The following is a 21034-nucleotide window of genomic DNA, read 5'->3' as shown; positions in this document are numbered from 1 at the left end:
TCATTCCTACAAAACTGTTCTATGGAGCATTTGTTTCTGAATTAACATGTGCAGTACTTCAAATTCATAGATAATTCACTAGCTGTGCCCCATCCGTACCCTTGGGACCACCTCTTCCTGTTCTGCAGAGTGTCTTAAATAGCAATTCCACCTTTTGGGTGAAAAAAGTAGCCATTACTTGTACAGGTTTTTACTTCTTTCTGTTATTTGTATTTATTTGTTTTGCTTGTTTGTTTGATTGCCCCCTTTCCCCCACACTAATTTAAGGATAATTTTTGTTTTTAAAATCTGAAAAGTGCATAAAATAAGGTTAACTGCTGTAATTTAACACTTCAGTCAGATCATACCAAATGCTAAAATGCGACTGTATGAGAGGAAATTACAGTTAACAAGGAACAAGATGAGGCACATTGCTAAAACTGCTTTCTGCAATGTATAGTTCAACACTAACAAAACATAATTTTGTTACCTTGTGCATATGATCTAGTACAAAATTATACAATGTATAAACAATTGTACTTTGCTACTATACAATTCTAACATTAATAAGAATAAATCATGAGAGGACGTATCATTTATACTGCACAGTAAATAGATATTTGAACAGGAAATATATAATGACATCTGGACAGACATATATAAATGCATATGTAGTCATATGAATTGTTTAGCTTCTAATAAATTGACCTATTTACATGTCTACATTAAGTTGGCTGTCTTATATGCGGGTATTCATGATTCATTCATGTGTGGTGTTACAAAGACAATTGTAAAACTATAATATTTCTAGGTTCCATAGCGCTCATGCCTTATTTTATAGTCTTTTGATCACATCTGAAAACTGCAGTGCTTTTATAATCCAACATCGTATATGAAGCTCTTAAAACACTTTGTGTAACGGGGTCTGCTCGGACGTAATGTACTTCGATTGAACAGCATTTTTTATTGAGAGCATTGAACACTGTTAAAAACCACTCAAGCGTTTAAAACGCTCTTGCTCCCCCCTTTCCGTTATACTTGTGGAAGAGAATGAATGATTTCAGTTTGGAGAGATTACATACTGTGCTTTATATGTGAAGTGAAAAGCGCATGTGACTCCAGCCTTATTTACACTGAGACCATCCCACTTAATGGTAGATTAATGTTCTGGATGCTCCTGAAAATGTTTGCAACCTCTGCAAACTGTAGGAGATCTGTTACAACATCTACTTTAAATAAGGTGGCGTTAGAGCAGCTATTACAGGAATTCAGTGCTTTCAATGTACTTTGCATTCATTAATAAATGTAAGAAAAGCACACAGTCATTTATGTCATTCACACCATTGCACACTAAAATTGTAATACTGCATTTAAATTTTTAAAGCATACCACACCCCAGATTTTATTGGTAAAACACAACATGAAAAATGCATCGAAAGCTCCATTGTGTGTCATGGGTTTATCCATTTTCTAGCACATGTGTGAACCCTGAAAGTTAGATTTGCCAAAACTGCTGGCCATGTCCACTTTATAAGACCTAGGAGTAAACGTATCAAGCTGCGGGTTTGAAAAGTGGAGATGTTGCTTATAGTAGCTAATCGGATTCTAGCTGTCATTTTATAGAATGTACTAAATAAGCCGGGATTTATTAGTCTGCGTTTTTTTTGTTCGTGTATCACATGTGGTTTTTAAACACATACTATAGAAAGTATCAATTTGCAGATTACCTGAAATCGCATTCAGTGTGAGACAGGTTGAGAACCCAAACCAACTTTTGTTTAGTATGTGGTTCTGTTGGATTTCAGTTCAAGCCTTTAGTATTTTGTGCTCATTAGTTTATTTTTTTGGAGACTTCTATTTTGCTCATTCAACTTAATATTGATTACTATAATATACATAAACTGTGCTTGCTAGTAAAATAAAAGCTATGCTCCTGCAGAAATATTCTAAATTAATTTCTTTTCACGTGTGCCCAACGCCCAGTGTGCATGCCTACCATGATGTGAGCATTTTGCAAGCTATATATTGTTGGGCTGGCAGAAGTTACTCATTTACTAAAGCTTTTTGGTTTTAGCCTGGCCCTTTTGGCAATTACTAAAATAGACATACATTGTTACCAAAGCTGATATAAAACCACCTTTAAATTCCGAAGTTGCAAGCTCTTGTTATGGTGATGTTTGCAAATGTAATACAGCAGTTAGCCTACCATTAAAATCCACCAAATCTGTGTTTTCCAGCTCCTCGGCACAGATCCGGCCAGAGACCAGCAAGAGATGAAGATTTTGAAGGGTCTCCGTGGAACTGCAATAGTTGTACTTTTCTCAATCACCCGGCACTAAACCGATGTGAGCAGTGTGAGATGCCTCGGTTCACCTGAGTTCACTGCCAGCTGCCTCACTATGCTCGGTTTTTATACAGATACTATCTAGCATGCAAGAGAAAGTAAGGGACCTTACTCAACTCAAATGTATCCGCAAGCTGAGCCTAACTCCAGTGCTGCAGAAGGAAATGTGTTGGTCACAAATGAGACTAATCAATGACAGGACAGCCCTGTTGGTGATCTACAAAAAAACCCTCTCTTCAAGTTTGTGCCTGAATGATGGAGGTTTCAAAATGCTGGTCATTTGGTTTCTTCTCCAGAAGACAGATGTTGTGGAGGGGCAGGAGTGGTCACAGTTTTACCGACCAATTATTTGGGTTTATGAAGTGGAAGACAGTTTAAAATGAACAAAAATATTCTTTTCTGCTTCTCAGACGTATCCTACTGAATGAAGACTTTTTGGTGGGGAGCAGGTGTTGTAGTATAAAATGATCTTATGAAGCATATTCAGAGAGAAGTAATTGCTGCTTTCTTCAGGGTAATTAAGTCCATACGAAATGAAAAATGCTGTTATAAAATGTTGCTGGTGAAATATGGAGGTTTTAGCCTTACCTTTTTAGATAACATTATCGGATGTTTTTTGTTTGTGTTGTGCCCAGCAAGCTCTATCATCAAACTACTGTTTATGGTCACAATTCTAATATATAACAAGCAAGAAGATGGATATAATAGTGCATGTATTCAGCGGTATTCCTATTGAAGTGATTCCTAAAAGCTGTTAGGCACATTAAATGTGGCTATCCTATATGATTATTCAGTAAAGTTTCACGGCTCCTATGCCAAATACTGATTTACTTTGGTGCGCTCTTTGAAATGTATACACTAATATATATATTTATCACCAGTCAAGAGTAAAAACTATATAGTCCACCCAATCTTCTGTGTATAGGACAGCATTATTTATCTGTTCGCTTAATCGTGATTATTCACAATAAGTGGACTTGTCCAGCCCTGTATTGTGTGTGTGTGTGTAAACACACATTTGTGTTTCTTTTCCTCACTGTCCGTATATGTCCCTCTCTCTTTACCCCACCCTGCTGTGGAGCTTCCCATGTTGTGAAAAATGCTTGATGTTTACAGCACAGAAGGTACTTTGTGCCCTCAATGGACCCACTTGACTTCAATTAAAATAAAATGCCAGAGTCAAAATAGCTGTGTTATTTGCACATTGTTATCAATGATCCTGCTTATGAAAGTGAAGGCAGATTTAAAATGCTGTGCACTGCATATTTTTTAAGGTAATATTTTTAATGTTTTTGTTTTGTTTTTGTTTTTTGTTAGAACAAAATACATGAAAAAATTGAGAAGAATACTTGGTTGAAAAAAAAAAAAAAAATCATACTGGTACTTTAATGCATCTAAATTCCTGTATTGTAAAGGTGATTGGTTTGCATCCTGCAAGTGGCTGATAAAAAATAAAGCACCTAATTGTTTTGTGAAATCACCACATATGAGTTTTAACACTTGTATCAGTTTTGCTTTTTTTATTGTGTAAAGAACACAATATGCTGACCTATGTAAATGTGGTGTGGAGTAAAGTCTTAAAAGCACACTTAGGGGCATATTCAATTGTCGGCGGGATCGCCGAAAATCCCGCCGCGGAAAAACTAATACATGGAATACGGTAATTTGTAGCTGGATTTCAGCTCGCGGCTCAGGGAGCTTCGTGCTGAAATCCAGCGAGTAAATTACCGTATTACATGTTTTCTGCGCACGATTACTGTAATATCGGTAATCATGCACGGACCGCAGGATTTTCGGCAATCCTGCCGACAATTGAATACCCCCCTTAGGGTACATACACACTTACATCGGGGCTCTATATCCCCTCTTCCTGAGTCAATCTGTGTTCACCATGCAGTGACCACAGCATGGACGTATGTAACCATACAGAATGACCTATATGGTAACGCACAGTGAGCGTTGTTTGTTCCATTTTTCAATCCATTCATTGCATTCATCAGAGAGTTTAATCTCCATGATTAAAGCCGTCCACTGTTCCTTGACATCAATGTATAGGAACCCTTATAATGGTATATTTGTATGCATTGCATCTGCGTGTTATTTAGCAGCACCTTTAGAAACACAAACTTAAATCTAACACTGCAATGGGCAACTTTTTATTTTTAGGGACCTTACAAGTGGCCCTGTGTCATGTTACTGTAGCAGAAAAGCATCAGATCACTTACTTTATAACTGGATTAGGACAAGTCAACAATTGTCATTATACATAATATACATCAAAGGGTTTGTTTAAGGAGATAAAATAAAAGTAATGAACAGGCCTAGATAGTTCCCATTTTCATTATTTTAACAAACGGTCCAAAGTGAAAGCTCTTGTAGCAAATGATCCCAGAATAAAACTTTAGGTATTTATTAACAACAGTATGAACCATTTTTGAATTTTTGAAAAAATTAAAAAATATGGCTTTCTGAGAAATTAAAAATTTTGATTTTGAAAATTCTATTTTTATTGAAACATACTGTGGTGTTGTATATCATATGAAAGTCCATAAAAAGAGGTTTAGAATGAGACCTTGCCCAACTCTAGCTCAATCAGGTGAATTACAAATATGTTAACAGCAAGTTTTTCATAAAAAAATTGCAGTTTTAAAGGCATATAACTTCAAAACTAGAGCACATATCAGCTTAAGATTTGGGGGTTCTCTTTACACCAATGACAGCATTTATTATACCAAATTTAATTGAAATTAGACAATGTAAGTTAAAAAAAAATCTAAAATTGTGTTGATTTGATGTGGAATGACCCTGTTCTGAAGAATATTGGGACCATTTTGGAAAGCTTGTGCACAGGAAATGGTCTCTATCCCATAGCAACCAATCAGGCATTTTCTTCCATGTTTTTTTAATACTATGAAGAACCATTAGAATGTGGTTGCAGCACCCTTTTTTTCCTGTACAGCAGTTTTCATAATTGTAACTCATTGTGCACTACAGATGGCGGAGATTTGTGTTTCTAAAGGTGTGATTCAGTTCTGTTTAAATTGAGGAAGAGACACAGGAATATTCTGCACCAACCGTGTGCATTCTATAGCATTGCTCTGGTAGTGAAGCAGGGTCAGCCACCAGTGAGCAGGCTCTTGATCCCAGGTGCGTTTTTGGGTTGGTTTGTTTTTTTTGTTTTTGTCTATTTTTATTTTTTTATGCGAACTACAAGCAAAATTTGTACCACTTTTCTTGAATGCTGGTGGGTTACAGATACTGTAGTCTGGGAGCTATTTTTACCATAGCAGGATGAGGAATATGGAAGTTAACTCACAATAGTACATGTAAATATCAAATCCGATCCTGTACACAATGTGAACTTAGGGCTCTATTTAGCATCAAGAGCAGATCCAGCTAAAGGGTACATATTAAGTGCGCATACTGGATAGCTTTGTTTTTGTACTGCAATTTACAATTAAGCTAGAATGCGCCCTTCCCATCTCTAGATTGGTCTGCACATTTTCATTTTAAAAGTACTCCTACTCTGCACCCCCAAAACACCCTGATAGCAGATAATGGTTTTGCCAAAATTACCTCATAGCTGGATTTACTCTTTATTTTGAATTATGTCTTTATTATTCACAGAACATTTATAAAAATACATTCATATAAAATAACAATATTTTGAATGAGCATCATTCTATTTAAACTCATTGAGACTCCTGTGTTTAATATATTTTTTTGGATACTTTTATTCCCCCAGTTACGCCTACTCAATGATCATTGCTCACTGATGTAGCACTGTCCCTGAAGTAACTTAACATATCTACTGCTGTATTACACAAGAGATTACTTCAATATAAAGAACACCTACAAAGAAGTAATAATTGCTTAGCTACAAATATTAAGATCTAGAGTTTATTCATATTTCGCTATCATGGGCATATCATAAAAAACACTATCTCAGTTTACCATTTCAATATTGGAGCTATTATACTCTTTCTGAAATCAAGTACATGCTGCTTTTATTAGGCATACAAAGCAATTTATGGCATTTTGTATGTCTTGTAGTAGTTTTTGAGGTCTTTGTTGTTCAGGTGTAAAGTTTGAAATAATGCAGGGAATAAGTATAAACCAGAAACATAAACAGTGTTTTGGGGATGCAGTTTTTTTTTTTTTTTTTTGTAAAACTGCAAATATATAGCGCACACACACAACATGAAGTCTCCATAGTCAGGAATTTGCAATATAATGGGTTGTATAAAACTGGGTTTGGTGTGGAAGAACTTGATTGGCTTGCAGAGAACCCTGACCCTAACCCCATCAAACAGCTTGGGATGAATCAGTGTGTCGACTCAGAGCAAAACCTTTTCACCCAATTTCAGTGTCCGACTTCACTAATGCTCTTGTGGCTGAGTGGATGCAAATCCCAGCAGCCATGTTTCAAAATCTAGCATTCCGGGGGGGCGTGGCTAGGCAGCCATTTCAGGTGGTCGCTTTTCACATCAGCTCCTGCACTCAAATCAGGTACTTGGGGAATTACCTGCAAACTCGTGGCCCATTCTCCCTGAATCTGGCACCAGAGGATTGGGGCACTGCCCTGGATACCCCAGCTGCAGCTGGTCACTCACCTCCTCCTCCCGACGGCACCGCAACTGGTCCCCGCCACGCTGGGCCTCTCAGCTCTCAGCTCCTGACCGCCCATACAACTCCCTGGGGCTTCTTCAAGCGGAGCTCCGCTTCCTATAGAGCCCCCACGGCGCCCGGAGCCACAGACGCCGCCATCTGACGGGAATAGGTGAGCGGGACCCGGAGGCCTACTTCCGGAGAAGGCCTGGGGCTCAATTTCAGACCTACCCGGCGGACATCTCCACTTCCGGTTTTACCGCGGGGACTTCCGGTCGGGCGACTCGTCCCAGGGATTCCTGCGCTGGGCCTTCAGCTCAGCTTAGAGCTCAGGACTGGGCTCGGAGGTTCCCACCATTAGGGGTCCGCCAGCAGCTAACCACCAGGCGCACTCTCGGCCTGACAATTAGTGGCGCAGATATATCCCCCAGCAGCGCTGGACCAGAGGACACGGGCCAAGCCTGCAGATGAAAAAGCACCTGGACTGGCGAGGAGACTGGAGAAACCACCCACTGCCAGCGCCCAACCACAGGAGCCAGGTCAGTGTGAAAAAACCCAAAAAAAAAAAAAAAAACAAAAAAAAAAAAAACAAAAACCTGCTACACACGGGGCAATTACACTACCGCTGCCCATTCTGCCTGCCTCCTTCAAGTATTCTGAGATTCTTCTAAGACTTCAGGCTTCACACCTCCTGAATCACTATAGTCCTAACCCATATTGTATTTTACCTATTATTGGAGCCGACCCCAGAGCTCCAGGGGTGCGCAATGACCCTGTAACCCCCTAAAGTGCTGACAGGGGCGGGAAGTCTTTTCCATGCTATTTACACTCAGACCCATGTGAATTCTCTTCCCTATGTGGGCCCTCCCATTGTAATTTATTCTACTATCCGGTTTGCTCACACAGCCCCTCTTACTGCCTGACAGCCCTGCCTTTGAGGATCCTTCACAATGCCTAAAGGCAGTAAGAAATCCCACCCCAAAAGCCTCCCTCAATATTTCTCGAAGCAATCAACCTCAACCCCGCATCGGTCGAGGACGGGCTCCCCCCACACTTCTGCTGAATCTGACTCAGAGGAAGATGATACGTCCCCGATAACCAGACGGGACTTCCTAACGTTAATTAAAGAAATGAAAGAACTGAAATCTTCCGTGCACTCAGAAGTACAAGCTGCCCTCCACTCACTGCGGACAGAGGTGACTTCAATAGGAACCCGCACTGACCAAGTTGAACAAAGATTAGAGACGGTGGTGTCCTCTCAGACAGGCATGGAGGAAGACATTGTACGCCTACGAAGTGACTTGACATCTGTCCAGGAACATCAAGAGGATATGGACAATCGGGCGAGGCGGAACAATCTGCGCCTGAAAGGCATTCCAGAAACGGTCGAACCTTCGCATCTGGACCAATACTTGAAGAAGCTTTTCTCCCAATTGGCCCCTGAGGTCCCGGAGGACCACTTATTGCTGGACAGAGCCCATAGGGCCCTAAAGCCCAGATCTACCGACCAGAACCAGCCTAGAGATGTCATCTTACGACTTCACTTTTATACTACCAAAGAGATGGTCTTGCGCGGAGCCAGAAAATTACATACCTTAACATTCGAGGGTCACAACATACAGATCTTCCAGGACTTGTCACCAACCACCCTGGCCAGACGTCGGGAGCTTGCCCCGGTAACGCAAGTTCTACGAGATCATAATGTCCGTTATCGCTGGGGCTTCCCCTTCCGCCTGTTCCTCTGGCACCAGGAGAGACAGATTTCCGCCCGCACACTACCGGAGGCCCAGGCCCTCCTACACCGCTTAGGTCTTGCTCCTGAGCCCCCCACGGGCGCCTCTCATTCATCTACCTCGAGCAACCAGGATCTAAACCCGCGGCCCCAAAGAGCTCCGCGAGGCGAATGGTCTACAGTACAAAAGTCCTCCACTCCTCGCAAGACCTAGTAATTTATATCCCTGACTGTCTTTTAGGGATCAGAAACTCCCCACCCAGGGAAGGTCAATCCGATCCGATCCAGGGCTATTGTAAGCCGTTCCTGACCGCCTAATGGCCAATTCTACCGAAGGACATTTGAGGAACTATACTTACCCGGAGACGTGCCCTCCGAAATGTCCATATGTTACCTAACTTCTCAATATATTGTTCACACGCCTGAGGTCTGGGGTTCCTGTTTGCCCTGCCTTGTTTTTTGCTTGTTGTTTGTTTTGCTTCGTATACAGGTGGATTTCCATACCCATGGCCTTCTAGGAGCTACAGCGGAATGCCGCTATGGACCTCCCTCGGAAAAGCGGCATCTCCCCCATGACCATCGGCAGGCATGTTTATCTGTTTTTTTGGGGTCCATTTGGTCCCGTTATGTAATTGCTTTTTGTTTAACTGTTGAAATTCTCTATACGCTCACAGTGGTTCAAATTGGCATTTGTAAACATTTGTTTGTTATCTCTGTACCCTCTGGTTCGACAATGTTACATAGTTAATCCATATGTTTATATGTTTACATGATGTGGCCCCACCTTACTGATACAGCCCTCTCTGTCATCCCCTCTTCCCCCACACCCACACACATGGGCCCACTGGGTAGCAGATACCCGCCTCCCCCCCCCCACCCCTGTCAGCCATCTACCTTTCGCCTTCCCGATTGGTAAGCCCTAGCCACCTCCCCCATAGAGCTTGACTGCTCTCAGCTGGTCCCCGGGTACCTAAAGTACCGTTCCTTCTGCCCCACCAGCATCCTGGACGGGTTCCCTGCACCACTCCCGTCCTCCTTTCCCCACTCTCCCACCACACCTACAATGTCTCCCCAACCATGGTCGTCTCTGGCATCTATCCCTTCAGCAAGACAAAACTACAATTCACTACATATATTTTCACCTCCTGACTCTCCCACTTTGACTTTCTCATGACACTCCGTCTGATTTCTTTCAATGTTAAAGGTCTTAACTCTCCCCAAAAAAGAGGCAAACTCTACGCTTCTTTACAGGCCCTTAAAGGCGACCTAGTATTCCTACAGGAGACCCACTTTATCAAACACTTGCACCCGGAACTTAAATCCAAGAGATTCCCCCTTTCTTATCATGCTTGTGACTCTGCCAAGAAGAGATGCGGGGTGGCAATCCTCTTCTCACGTAATCTTGTCTTTGATCTCGCAGACTCACACAGGGATAAAGAAGGTAGATACATTATCCTAGTAGGTAAATTGAACAACCTCCCGTGCACACTAGTGAACATCTATGCCCCAAACCAAGACCAGCACAAATTCTTTAGGCGCCTGGGAGCTACACTCTCTCAGGTTCGCAAGGGAGAATTGATAGTGGGAGGAGACTTTAACGCGGTCCTCACCCCCCATTTGGATAGGTCTGCCCCTTCAACTGCTCCTTCCGACGGGAGGGACAGGAGGAACTCTAGAGCCCTGCAGGATTTCATGAAACTGCACAATCTGTATGATACTTGGAGAATCTCTGACCCCTTGGCCCGGGATTATTCTTTCTACTCCTCAGTCCATAACACTTATTCCCGAATCGACATGATCCTGCTCAGCCACGACCTGACCCTCAAACTCACTAATTCCACTATCCATTCAATTACATGGTCTGACCATGCCCCAATTTCGGCGGACCTCTCCTCCCTAGTATCTCGCTCCTCCACATTCTCCTGGAGACTCAACGAGTCCCTTCTCCACGACAAAAACACAGTAGCTCATATTAAATCCCTAATATCCGAATATTTTGAAACAAATGAATCTCCTGATATTTCCCCTTCTACTCTCTGGAATGCTCATAAGGCGGTCATTAGAGGCCATCTAATGGCTTCGGCAGCAAATGCTAAGAGGATTAGGGTGGCCGAGACCATGCGTCTCTCCACGACCCTCCACCAGTTGGAAGAACAACATAAATCTAACCCTGACCCTGCTTTATTTGAACAAATGGCCTCCGTGAGAGGTGAACTTAACCTACTTCTCTCCCACCGAGTGGCCAACAAGCTGAAATGGCTGAACCAGCGCTTTTACGAAAAAGGTGATAAGGCGGACAAGCTCTTGGCCACTCGGCTGCGGACCAAAGTCTCGGCCCGTAATCTTATGGCTATTAGGGATCCCTCCGGGACTCTGGTCTATGACCCAAAATTAATCCGCTCAGAATTCAAAAATTACTATTTAAAATTGTACAACCTCCCTCAGCCCCCCAACACTTCGGCCCACAGGGAACAGTCAGAGCGTATAGATAAGTTCCTGGAGGACGCTCGCCTTCCGAAGCTTACTCCCCAGGCTGCAGACCGCCTTAGTGAACCCATCTCCTTGGAGGAGGTAGTGCAGGTTATTAAGGCTCAGAAAACAGGAAAGGCACCTGGTCCTGATGGGTTTTCAGCAGCCTACTATAAGAAATTCGCTGCTCTTCTGGCCCCCCAACTCTCCACTCTTTTTAACTCTATCCTAAAGGGCAAACCCTGGCCTAAAGAATCTCTGGAGGCTCGGATAACCCTGATCCACAAGGAAGGCAAAGAAGTTCATAATTGTGCTAGTTATCGCCCAATATCCCTCCTTAATAATGACTTGAAACTTTACGCTAAGATCCTGGCCAATCGCCTAAACACTGTACTCCCCGGGCTAGTTCACTATGATCAGGTGGGGTTTGTCCCTGGTAGGCAGGCCAGGGATAACACAAGGAGAACTATCGATCTCATTCATATAATTAACACTAGGAAAACTCCATCCATCATTTTATCCTTGGATGCCGAAAAGGCCTTCGACAGGATCTCCTGGCAGTTCATGACTCATACCCTCAAGCATTTCGGTCTGTCTGGGGATTTCTTGTCGGGGGTCCAGGCCCTGTATTCTCACCCCTCTGCTAAGGTTATGGTCAATGGTTCTCCTTCTGATCCCGTCCCAATAAGTAATGGCACCCGCCAAGGATGCCCACTCTCCCCTTTAATTTTTGCCTTGGTCATTGAGCCTCTGGCAGCCACTATCCGAGCCTCCCCAGATATCAGAGGAGTGGAGACAGGGTCCCTGGAGAGTAAGCTCTCACTCTTTGCTGACGATATACTCCTCACGCTCCAGCAACCAAGAATATCTCTGCCCAACCTGTTCTGCCTCCTCTCGAGATATGGTGACCTATCCGGGTATAAAATCAACATAACAAAATCCGAAGCCCTATTTCTTAATGTGCCCTCACAGGACTGCTATGATCTCACCTCCCATTTTCACTTTAGATGGCAGAAGAAAAAATTAAAATACCTGGGAGTATATATAACCACCTCATATGAAACCCTATACCAGGAGAACTATCCAGCCCTCTTCCACAAACTCAAGTCAGACATCTTCTCCTGGTGAACCCTAATCATCTCGTGGCTGGGCAGGATCATTGCGGTAAAAATGACTGTTCTCCCTCAACTTCTTTACCTTTTCCAGACACTGCCTGTGAGAATACCCCTAACTGAAATTTACTCTATGCAACAACACCTTTCTAAATTTGTTTGGCGAGGCAGGTCTCCCAGGCTCCGATTGGCACTACTTAAAAAACCTAAGGGCTGCGGAGGCAGGGGCTTCCCCGACCTCAAGGCCTACTACTGGGCAGCTCAGCTTAGCTCAATAGCCTCCTCATTTGCTCCACCGGCATCTCATGCATGGGCAGACCTGGAGGCTGCCTACCTCTCCGTACCCGACTTGTCAGGCCTTTGGGGAGTCCCTTCTGATATTCGGAAGGTCCTAACCAAACGTTTTCCAACTCTGGAATTTGCAGCTCGGATCTGGGAGACCTGCAAGGGTCATCTCTCTATCTTTCCTAACCCTCTGCACATCATACCCCTGTGGCATAACCCCACCTTCCCTCCGGGAAAGTCCCGATCTTTCTCTCGGCTATGGACTAGGGCAGGATTCCGTTTTGCCGGGAGCCTTCTTGAGCGAGGAAGGCCCATATCCTATGACGCCCTCTGCTCCAGGGTCCCTAACTTTCACCCGCCGTTCTACCAATACCTGCAGGTTCGGCACTTCCTCCTGTCACTCCTGTCGGACAACTCACCTCACTCCCCCTCCCAATTTGAATCTCTCTGCCTCTCTTCCCCTCTGCGAAGGGGTATGATCTCGTCCTTGTATAGTCTACTACTAGGAAAACTGATTCCCTCCGGGAACCCACATGAGAGGGAGTGGGAGAGGGATCTGGGCCCTCCCCCGGAGGAGGACTGCTGGGAGACCATCAGGCTAAACGTGGCTTCTAGTTCCATCTCCACATTAATTAAGGAAAATGCGTACAAAGTCTACTACAGGTGGTATCTCACACCTGACAAGCTCGCAAAAATGTACCAGTCAGCCTCTCCCGATTGCTGGAGGAATTGTGGCCATCGAGGCACCTTCGTGCATATTTGGTGGTCATGCCCGGTTATCTCCTCCTTCTGGGACAGGGTCTCGAGACTTCTTTCCTCCCTCCTCCAATGCCCTATCAGAAAGGATCCATGGTCCTTCCTCCTCTGTTACCCTATACAAGACCTAGACACCCATTCCGCAAAACTTGCCTCGCATGTTCTGGCAGCCGCCAGATGTTTGATTGCTAAGCTCTGGAAGCAGGCGAACCCCCCCCGCATCTCTTCTCTTAAATCTTATATATGGTTTATTGCCAACATGGAAAAAATCACGTCGCTGCTGCGAGACAAAGAAGACAAATTTCATCAAATCTGGGCCCCCTGGCTTTATGCCTAAGATCCCCGTAGCTTTATCTTCCTCCAAATAGTCTCTCCCTCCACAACTCCAGAGAACATTGACCCCTTTACTCCTTTAAAAAACACTCCCATGCAGATATGACAGCACCCCCTTCTGAAGGTGAACATGCTCCTCTCAAGTATATCCCATGATTCGACCATCTCCCCCCCCCCTTACCCACCCTACACCTCCTCCTCCTCCTCCTCCAATACCCATTCCCTCTCCCTCCCGCCCCTCACCCATTACCATTCTGTTATAGTGCAATATACTTTACTGTTTTATGAGTGACATTGCTGGATATCCACTATGCTTTATGACTATTCCAATCAATATGCTTGTTATCTAAAGTCTATGTCATTCATACTTTATTATACAATAAAATTTTGAGTTAAAAAAAAAAAAAATCTAGCATTCCCAGAAAAGTGGAGGCTGTTAAAGAAGCAAAGTGGGACTTTTGAAAAACTGAAAATGAATGGCCCCATCGTGGAGTGCCAAAAACATGAACTAATATGCATAGGCAAGAAAAAGCATTGCCTGTCTCATCATCATCATTTATTTATATAGCGCCACTAATTTCGCAGCGCTGTACAGAGAACTCATTCACATCAGTCCCTGCCCCATTGGAGCTTACAGTCTAAATTCCCTAATATAGACATACACTCACACACAGACATAAACAGAGAGACAGACAGACTACCAGTATGTTTTGGTTTTTTTTGCAGTGTGGGAGGAAACCCACACAAACAGGGAGAACATACAAACTCCACACAGATAAAGCCATGGTCGGGAATCGAACTCATGACCCCATTGCTGCGAGGCAGAAGTGCTAACAACTAGGCCACTGTGCTGTTCATATGGTTTGAAATGACAAAATCTTAAATAGTAGTAGACCGAAATATAAACAGTGTTTATGTCCTGAAGCAACAAGCAACTGTAACGAGTCTGTTAATGGGAAGTAGTTTGTATATCACTGAGAGCTGATTGTTTGTAAATACTTTATTACCAACCAGACTAAATTAAGGTGTTGCCCAGTGAAAGCAGAAGTGTGGCTTTTTTCCTTTATTATGTATATAACTATTATCACTTTTTTATATATACTTTCATAATCAAAGAAAAATGAACTGTGGAAATGTGAAATATCAGATGATATGAGTTTTAAATGAGGTATGCAAATGTTCAATCAATCGTCCTGTGATAAGCTGGTCTGTTGCTTCTTCCGGCTTTGCTGGGGGACAGCAGGTCTGCCATCAGGGTCCGCTTCAAAAACAAAGGTAAAGCCCTGGGGAAGCATCCTATAAACCAAGGGAGAGGAGCTACTTGCCTTTTGCTAGTTATACCACTGAGACTACACGGTACTATCATTAGACTGGTGCAATTAAAACATGGAAACACTTATTATTACTCGCTCTAATCTGCGTACATTTAATTCTTACGATCTCTCTGCCTTTACAGATGCTACTGCAGAGAGGTTATTCTTATGTGCTGCTGTTTTATGCAATAAAGCTGCGTTTTGGTTACAAAGATCTGTCTAGGTGAGAACCCAATTGGACATACAGTCCTCACAACCACTATTAGTCCCATCACTGAGCAATTGACTCCTTTAGATAACTGTCCATTAAGCACTTAGTCCAGCCCGATGACCATCAAGTCTGGCCCTATCCTTCAGTAAAGTTTAGTAGTAGTACAATCTACATTTTAGCCTATAAATGTAAGCAAACATACAATGTTAATATGCAGTAACTAAAATTCTGAATCTGGTATTGACAAATTTACCCTAAAATCTGCAGTAGAGATGAGTGTTACGGTTGGTATCGGCAGATGTAAAATTATATCATTAGTTAGCTGCACGGTGGCTAAGTGGTTAGCACTTCTGCCTTACATCACTGGGGTCATGAGTTGAATCCCCGACCATGGCCTTATCTGGGTGTAATTTGTATGTTCTCCCAGTGTGTGTGTTAGGAACCCCTCCAGCCAGCACAACACAACCCGGAGTCTACTCTGCCAGTCAGGTGTTCACTGGAGCCCCTGATGGTGGGGACAGACTGGGCTGCAGACTGACAGAGGGTCGTGAAGTGTGTACCGGCCGGGGAGAACCCAGGCAAGCGGAGTGGAATCCAAGCAGAGGTCAGGGGCCGGCAGCAGACAACGGTACCAATAAACAAGCTGAGGTCAGGGGTCACGAGCAGGCAGGGAGGTCGGTATTCAAGCCAGAGGTCAGGGTCACGAGGTTCACAAGCAAAGTCCAAATCCAAGCCAAGGGTCATACACGGGTAAACAACAGCAAGTCTAATAGACAGGAACAGGGCAGAAAGCAGGCTAGCAGACTGGATACAGAAGTATAACCGGCAGTGAGGCTGCAGACCTCACTGCCTTAAATACCAGTACCAGCCAATCAGAGCCTGGCACTGAGATCACATGGACAGGGGTTCAAATTTACTAAAATTACTTAATTAGCCCACAGGCTTTGCTTATCCCCGCGCATGCGCCCGGCTGTCCCCAGCCGCCGGGACGCGGCGCTACTGCTGTTGGCGTCCGGCCGTTGCCTTGGCAAGGGTCAGGTAGATCCAGGAAATGACGTCCCGGTCGTCATAGCGACGGCCAGGACTCCTGCAGGAAGGAGGTGAGAGTCGCGGCGGTGCCCGCGGCCGCCGCGACTGCTAACAGTGTGTGGGTTTCCTCTGGGTGCTCCCACACTCCATATAAATAAATGATGATGATGATGATACTTAGCCCAACACGATCACATTTCCCTGTAATATGGACACTTGGGGTTTGTAAATTCACCATTTTAATCAGTGTATTTTTTTTTTCAACAACACATCTATAATCATGGTTTTTAATGCCAGTATTTAGTATTAGAAATTCTTTTGAATAACACATTGATTTCATTAACATCTAACAGTAGCTATAGAATATGATTTCTAGGTAACTATATTTGGACAGTCAAAACATTAAGTATGGTTATATCAAATGTGATTTAACAAGGTTAAAATGTGAGTATAATATTTTGGAATTGTATTGCATAACAACTCTGCCATTTCAACATTATGCAAGAGCAGAAAGTGTTTATGTAAACAAAAATGCAGTGCAACCATGCTAGAATTTAACGCTAGTTCATGCAGCCAAACACATTGTGCCCAATGAGTCAAAGAATATTAACTATAAAATAGTGCTCATAGCTAGAAGCTGTTATTTTTAAAATGAACGGCTTAAAGACTTAACCAAGTAAAAACATTTGACTACAGCAGTTTTACTTTAATAAATTATCAGTATGTGTGTTACTTTAATTATGTTATGCAGTTGTTTTCTATTTTAAGCTACTGAAAGAAAAGAAATCTAGAGAGTCTCTTCCTTGATTAACTCCAACAACACTTGCTTGTGAGTAGTTATTCTGCCCCTCCAGATATTGTAGTACAAAAAGTAATTTAATTGGTCCAACACTGCTATAAGTACATCCTTTATACCAAATTGACCTCCAGTGTCATCATCGAGCCTACATTCAAGCACCCAAGAATGGAGGAGAGTGAATACTCTTATAAAGAATCCTGTCACAAGAGATGATCACATTGAAGGAAGCACCATATTTTTATTTACTTTTTTAGATGGCAATGATTTAGGATTGAAAGAAGCAATCTTAAAACTGCCTTGTCAGGAATTATTTTATTTTTTTATTATTTTTTTTTTTTTTATTATTATTTTTTTACAAAGCTTGGATGTCAGATCCTGTAACGTGCACACACTTCTGGCAGAAATAATTGCCGTCAAGATGATGGTTTTCAAGATAATAATTTGAAGGCTTTTTCTGTTCTGAATTAAGCTCAAAAGAACAGTCAATTAATTCAAGAGCAGGTTAAAAACCTGAAAGGGATGGCAAGCTTTAGGTCCCTCTCTTCTGTTTCAAGGACAAAAAGACTGAATGATGGAATAGGCTTGTCACATAATCAAAATACATATATCCTCCATATTCTAGTAAATATTTGACATATTTCTCTGCCCATTCCATTATCATCCTACATGCCTTCATCATTGACAAATATGGAGGAATTTGTTACATGTATACTGCTATGGTAGCATTGTCATATTGAACCTTTACCGACTTCCATAGTTTGTGTTTCTGATTATGAATGGCAGGGAGAGCTGGATGAACTGCTCCCATTTCTTTTCAATTCAGCCCAGGAATTTTATCTTTGTTGAGGAAGCAATGTGTCTGCACAACGGATGTTTTTCTTTCAGGTGGTTGCTAAATAATTGTCGGTTTACCTCTGTTACCAGCCAGTCATCCAACCGCAACTATTCCCTTTTTTTTTTTTTTTTTTTTTTTTTTTTTTACTTAGAACTGGTACAATCAAAACTATTGTGGTGAAAATGTTCAGGGCTGAGGTGAGACCAAAAGGTAACACTTTGAACTAAAGATGGTGATCTTGTTTTATAAATGGTTACTCAGAAATACTTCCCCTGATACATAACAATTGGCACATGTGGGTAAGTATCCTTCATATCTATTGATGCCATGAAGTGGTTTACGTTCCAGAAGTGGGGCACAGACCTCCATTGATTTCATATTGAACTTTTCCTGATTAAATCTGATATTTATTTTTATCATCTAACTTGGGTACCACAAAGATACGTAAATACACCCTTTTTCCTATTTCTGGTTGTGGAACTGACTTTCTGGCTTCTGGGGTGCCTCTTTGGTAAGTTAGCTCTCAATTTAAAAATACATATGTATGGCCCAAATATATGGGACTCTCATTGTTTAGAGTAGGACCACCCTATTAGCAAAAGCACCGTGGAGTGGTGGGCGGCTTCAACATACATTTGCAAATGTGTGCAACTAAGACTTTTGCATTTTTATCTACAGTAGAAATAGCAGATCTGTTGCTGGCTATAGCAGTGTGCTGGGGGTATTTGTCTGTGTTTGACTTTAGGACATGCATGTTAATAAACCTATACCTCTTTCTAATATTGCCTACACACAATCACTACACTAGGTTTTCTTACACTGTCCCATTATAAACATGTACATTGCATTGCAAAGGATACCCCCCTAATCTATCCACCTTCTCCACAGCTGTGTCATAATGCAAACTTCACAATCATTGCATGTATCCATGCACTTAGCGCACTCGCCAGGGGATCCAGAACTGGGAGGGGCATTTAAAAGGTAGAGACAGATTTAGAAGGGATGTGCCCTCTATCCACATGCAAGACCAGCCACTGTTTTCATGCATGCAGTTGCAGCCCTTGCATACAGGGATTGGCCAGGAGCCTTTTTCCCCTCTAAATGAGACCCTCTGTGTCTAACAGGTGTACACAGAGCACTAATTTGTCACAACAGTAAAATGGCCAGAACTGCCAAATGCTTGGTTTTAGAAAAAAAACAAAACAACTTGCTGCAATAATAATAAGGTTAGAAAAATAGAATCTATACAAATGTAATAACCTATGTTAAATAAAAAACATTCATATTAATCTCCTTTAAATTAATATTGAACATGTTACTCAAATAATATCTTGTAAAGTAATACAACAAAATAAATTCTAATCTCCTACTCACATCCCATTAAATAAAATTCAAATTCATGTAATGGTTACTCGCCTATTGTTTAACTCCACAGCCAAGAAGATGCAGAATATCACAAATAACTTATTTTTTCTACGCTTTATTTTCCCCAAGACCACAAACACAAGAACCAAACATGAGAACAGTTGTGGTGGCCATTTTGTTGAAACCAAAGTTCATTAAGACAGGCAGATCCCCATAAAACTGTGTCTTAGACTGCAGACTGTTATAGTTTATTGTTCATTTGTTTTATGCAGAGGAGGAGGGGAGGGGAGAGTATGGGAGGAGGTTCCCAGAAGCCGATTTCTCCTTCTAAACCATAGAAGTCTGTGTTCTTACCAGAAAATTTTGCCAGCCTGAGGGCATTAAGAAGATGTAGAAGTGAGGGCAGTTGTAATACTATACAATGATACACTGGAACTGTCATGATTCAAGTGTAGGGGGGAGGGGGTGTCCTCCCCAAAGGACGCCCCCGTCCACGCATCCTTAAACAGGGATAGATGGGGAAATGAATATATCCCCAACTAGTCCTAAGACACCTGCCCACCCCCGGGTGCTGTGTGGAAGGCAGAACAGTAGCACACTTAGTAGTATTACTGTCTTAACCCCATCCATCACTCTGTCAGGAGTCGCAACTCCACTGCTGGCCACCGCGGCTCGCTTCCGGCTGCCTCTGGCGTCATGGTGGCTTCCACCCACACATGTTTCTTTCATTCACTGCCGCGGCCAGGCTAAACTGACATCTGGGTGCGTGCGCAATAAATAAAAATTAGTTACAGTCTCTCGGCTGATTTTTCAAGTGTGTCCCCTCATTCCTATTGGCCTATCTGTGTATTTAAGGCACCAAATCTTTCAAGCTTTCAATCTCTGGATGCTGACCTGCTCCTTTCCTCTGCTCCTGTGCTATTTTGATTGATTCTTTGTATGACCCCTGGCTTGCTTATGGACTTTGTTGGATTGCTTGTGACCCTGACCTCTGTCTGTTCTCCGGATACCTTGGTTTCTGCTGGCCCTGACCCTTGCCTGGAATCTCACTCCACGGCCTGCTGTTGCCCCTCTGACCTCAGCCCGTTTTTGGACATCGCTACTTTCTACCATCAGGCCCTCGCCTGCGCTACAGTAATATTATAAACATGTACTACTCTGAGTTTAAGACCTGGGGGCATCCGAGTACCTGTGAGCATATACAACTCTACGGGAAATGCGGCTCCTATAGGTGAGGACCTCTTCTGCCTGTTCTACGAGTTTGATATTTGCTGTCAGCACTAACAACTGCATACACACTGACTATAAAATTCTAACTTTTTAATTATGATGAGAGCAAGTGCTCTCATTTTGTAGGATTCCCAGTAGAAATGATCTCTGCTCTTACCATCTGTCCTTGGACTCACAACCAACACTGTGGTTATATAGACTGTGTTTTACAAAGCATTTAAATGCCAGTGTTTTTACGTAGCCACAGTCTAATGTATGATATTGGAGGTGGCAACATCCAGTGTCTCCCTATACCCAAAGTCATCCTGGAATGGGGGGTACCTCTCTATACCTAAGGTCACTGCTAATACCCCTGTTTACGCAACTATAAAAAAAAAAAAAAAAAACACGTTTCTGCCACTGCATCTGTGTTGTATTTGTACTGTAAAGAAATTACTCTCTTTACCTTCTATTTCATGTCATTGTATGTGATTTGTGTTTGATGTGTATTATGTATAGCTTTAGTTTGTAAGTGACTGGTAAGTGATATGTTTTTAATGGGTACAACCAGAAAACAATGAAAAACTGAATATAAAGAAACACTTCGAAGTACACAGACATCAACAAATTTTACATTTTATAAAAACAAGTATAT

General features: G+C 42.6%; 1 protein-coding gene across 4 annotated transcripts in view; it reads left to right on the top strand.

The window, feature by feature from the left end:
- Positions 1-3820, top strand: part of TAB3 (TGF-beta activated kinase 1 (MAP3K7) binding protein 3) — a 39439-nt gene extending 35619 nt beyond the window's left edge. For all 4 annotated transcript variants that reach the window (XM_075200291.1, XM_075200290.1, XM_075200288.1 and 1 more), the window contains one exon: positions 2217-3820. In XM_075200291.1, coding sequence (XP_075056392.1) covers positions 2217-2356 — 140 coding nt within the window. In that variant the 3' untranslated portion in view covers positions 2357-3820. The remainder of the gene's footprint in view (positions 1-2216) is intronic.
- Positions 3821-21034: the final 17214 nt, after the last annotated feature.

This window comes from Mixophyes fleayi, chromosome 2, assembly GCF_038048845.1.
Source record: "Mixophyes fleayi isolate aMixFle1 chromosome 2, aMixFle1.hap1, whole genome shotgun sequence".
NCBI classification, from domain to species: Eukaryota; Metazoa; Chordata; class Amphibia; order Anura; family Limnodynastidae; genus Mixophyes; species Mixophyes fleayi.
The sequence above is the reverse complement of the archived record's forward strand: the minus strand, read 5'-3'. Positions and strand labels throughout refer to the sequence as shown.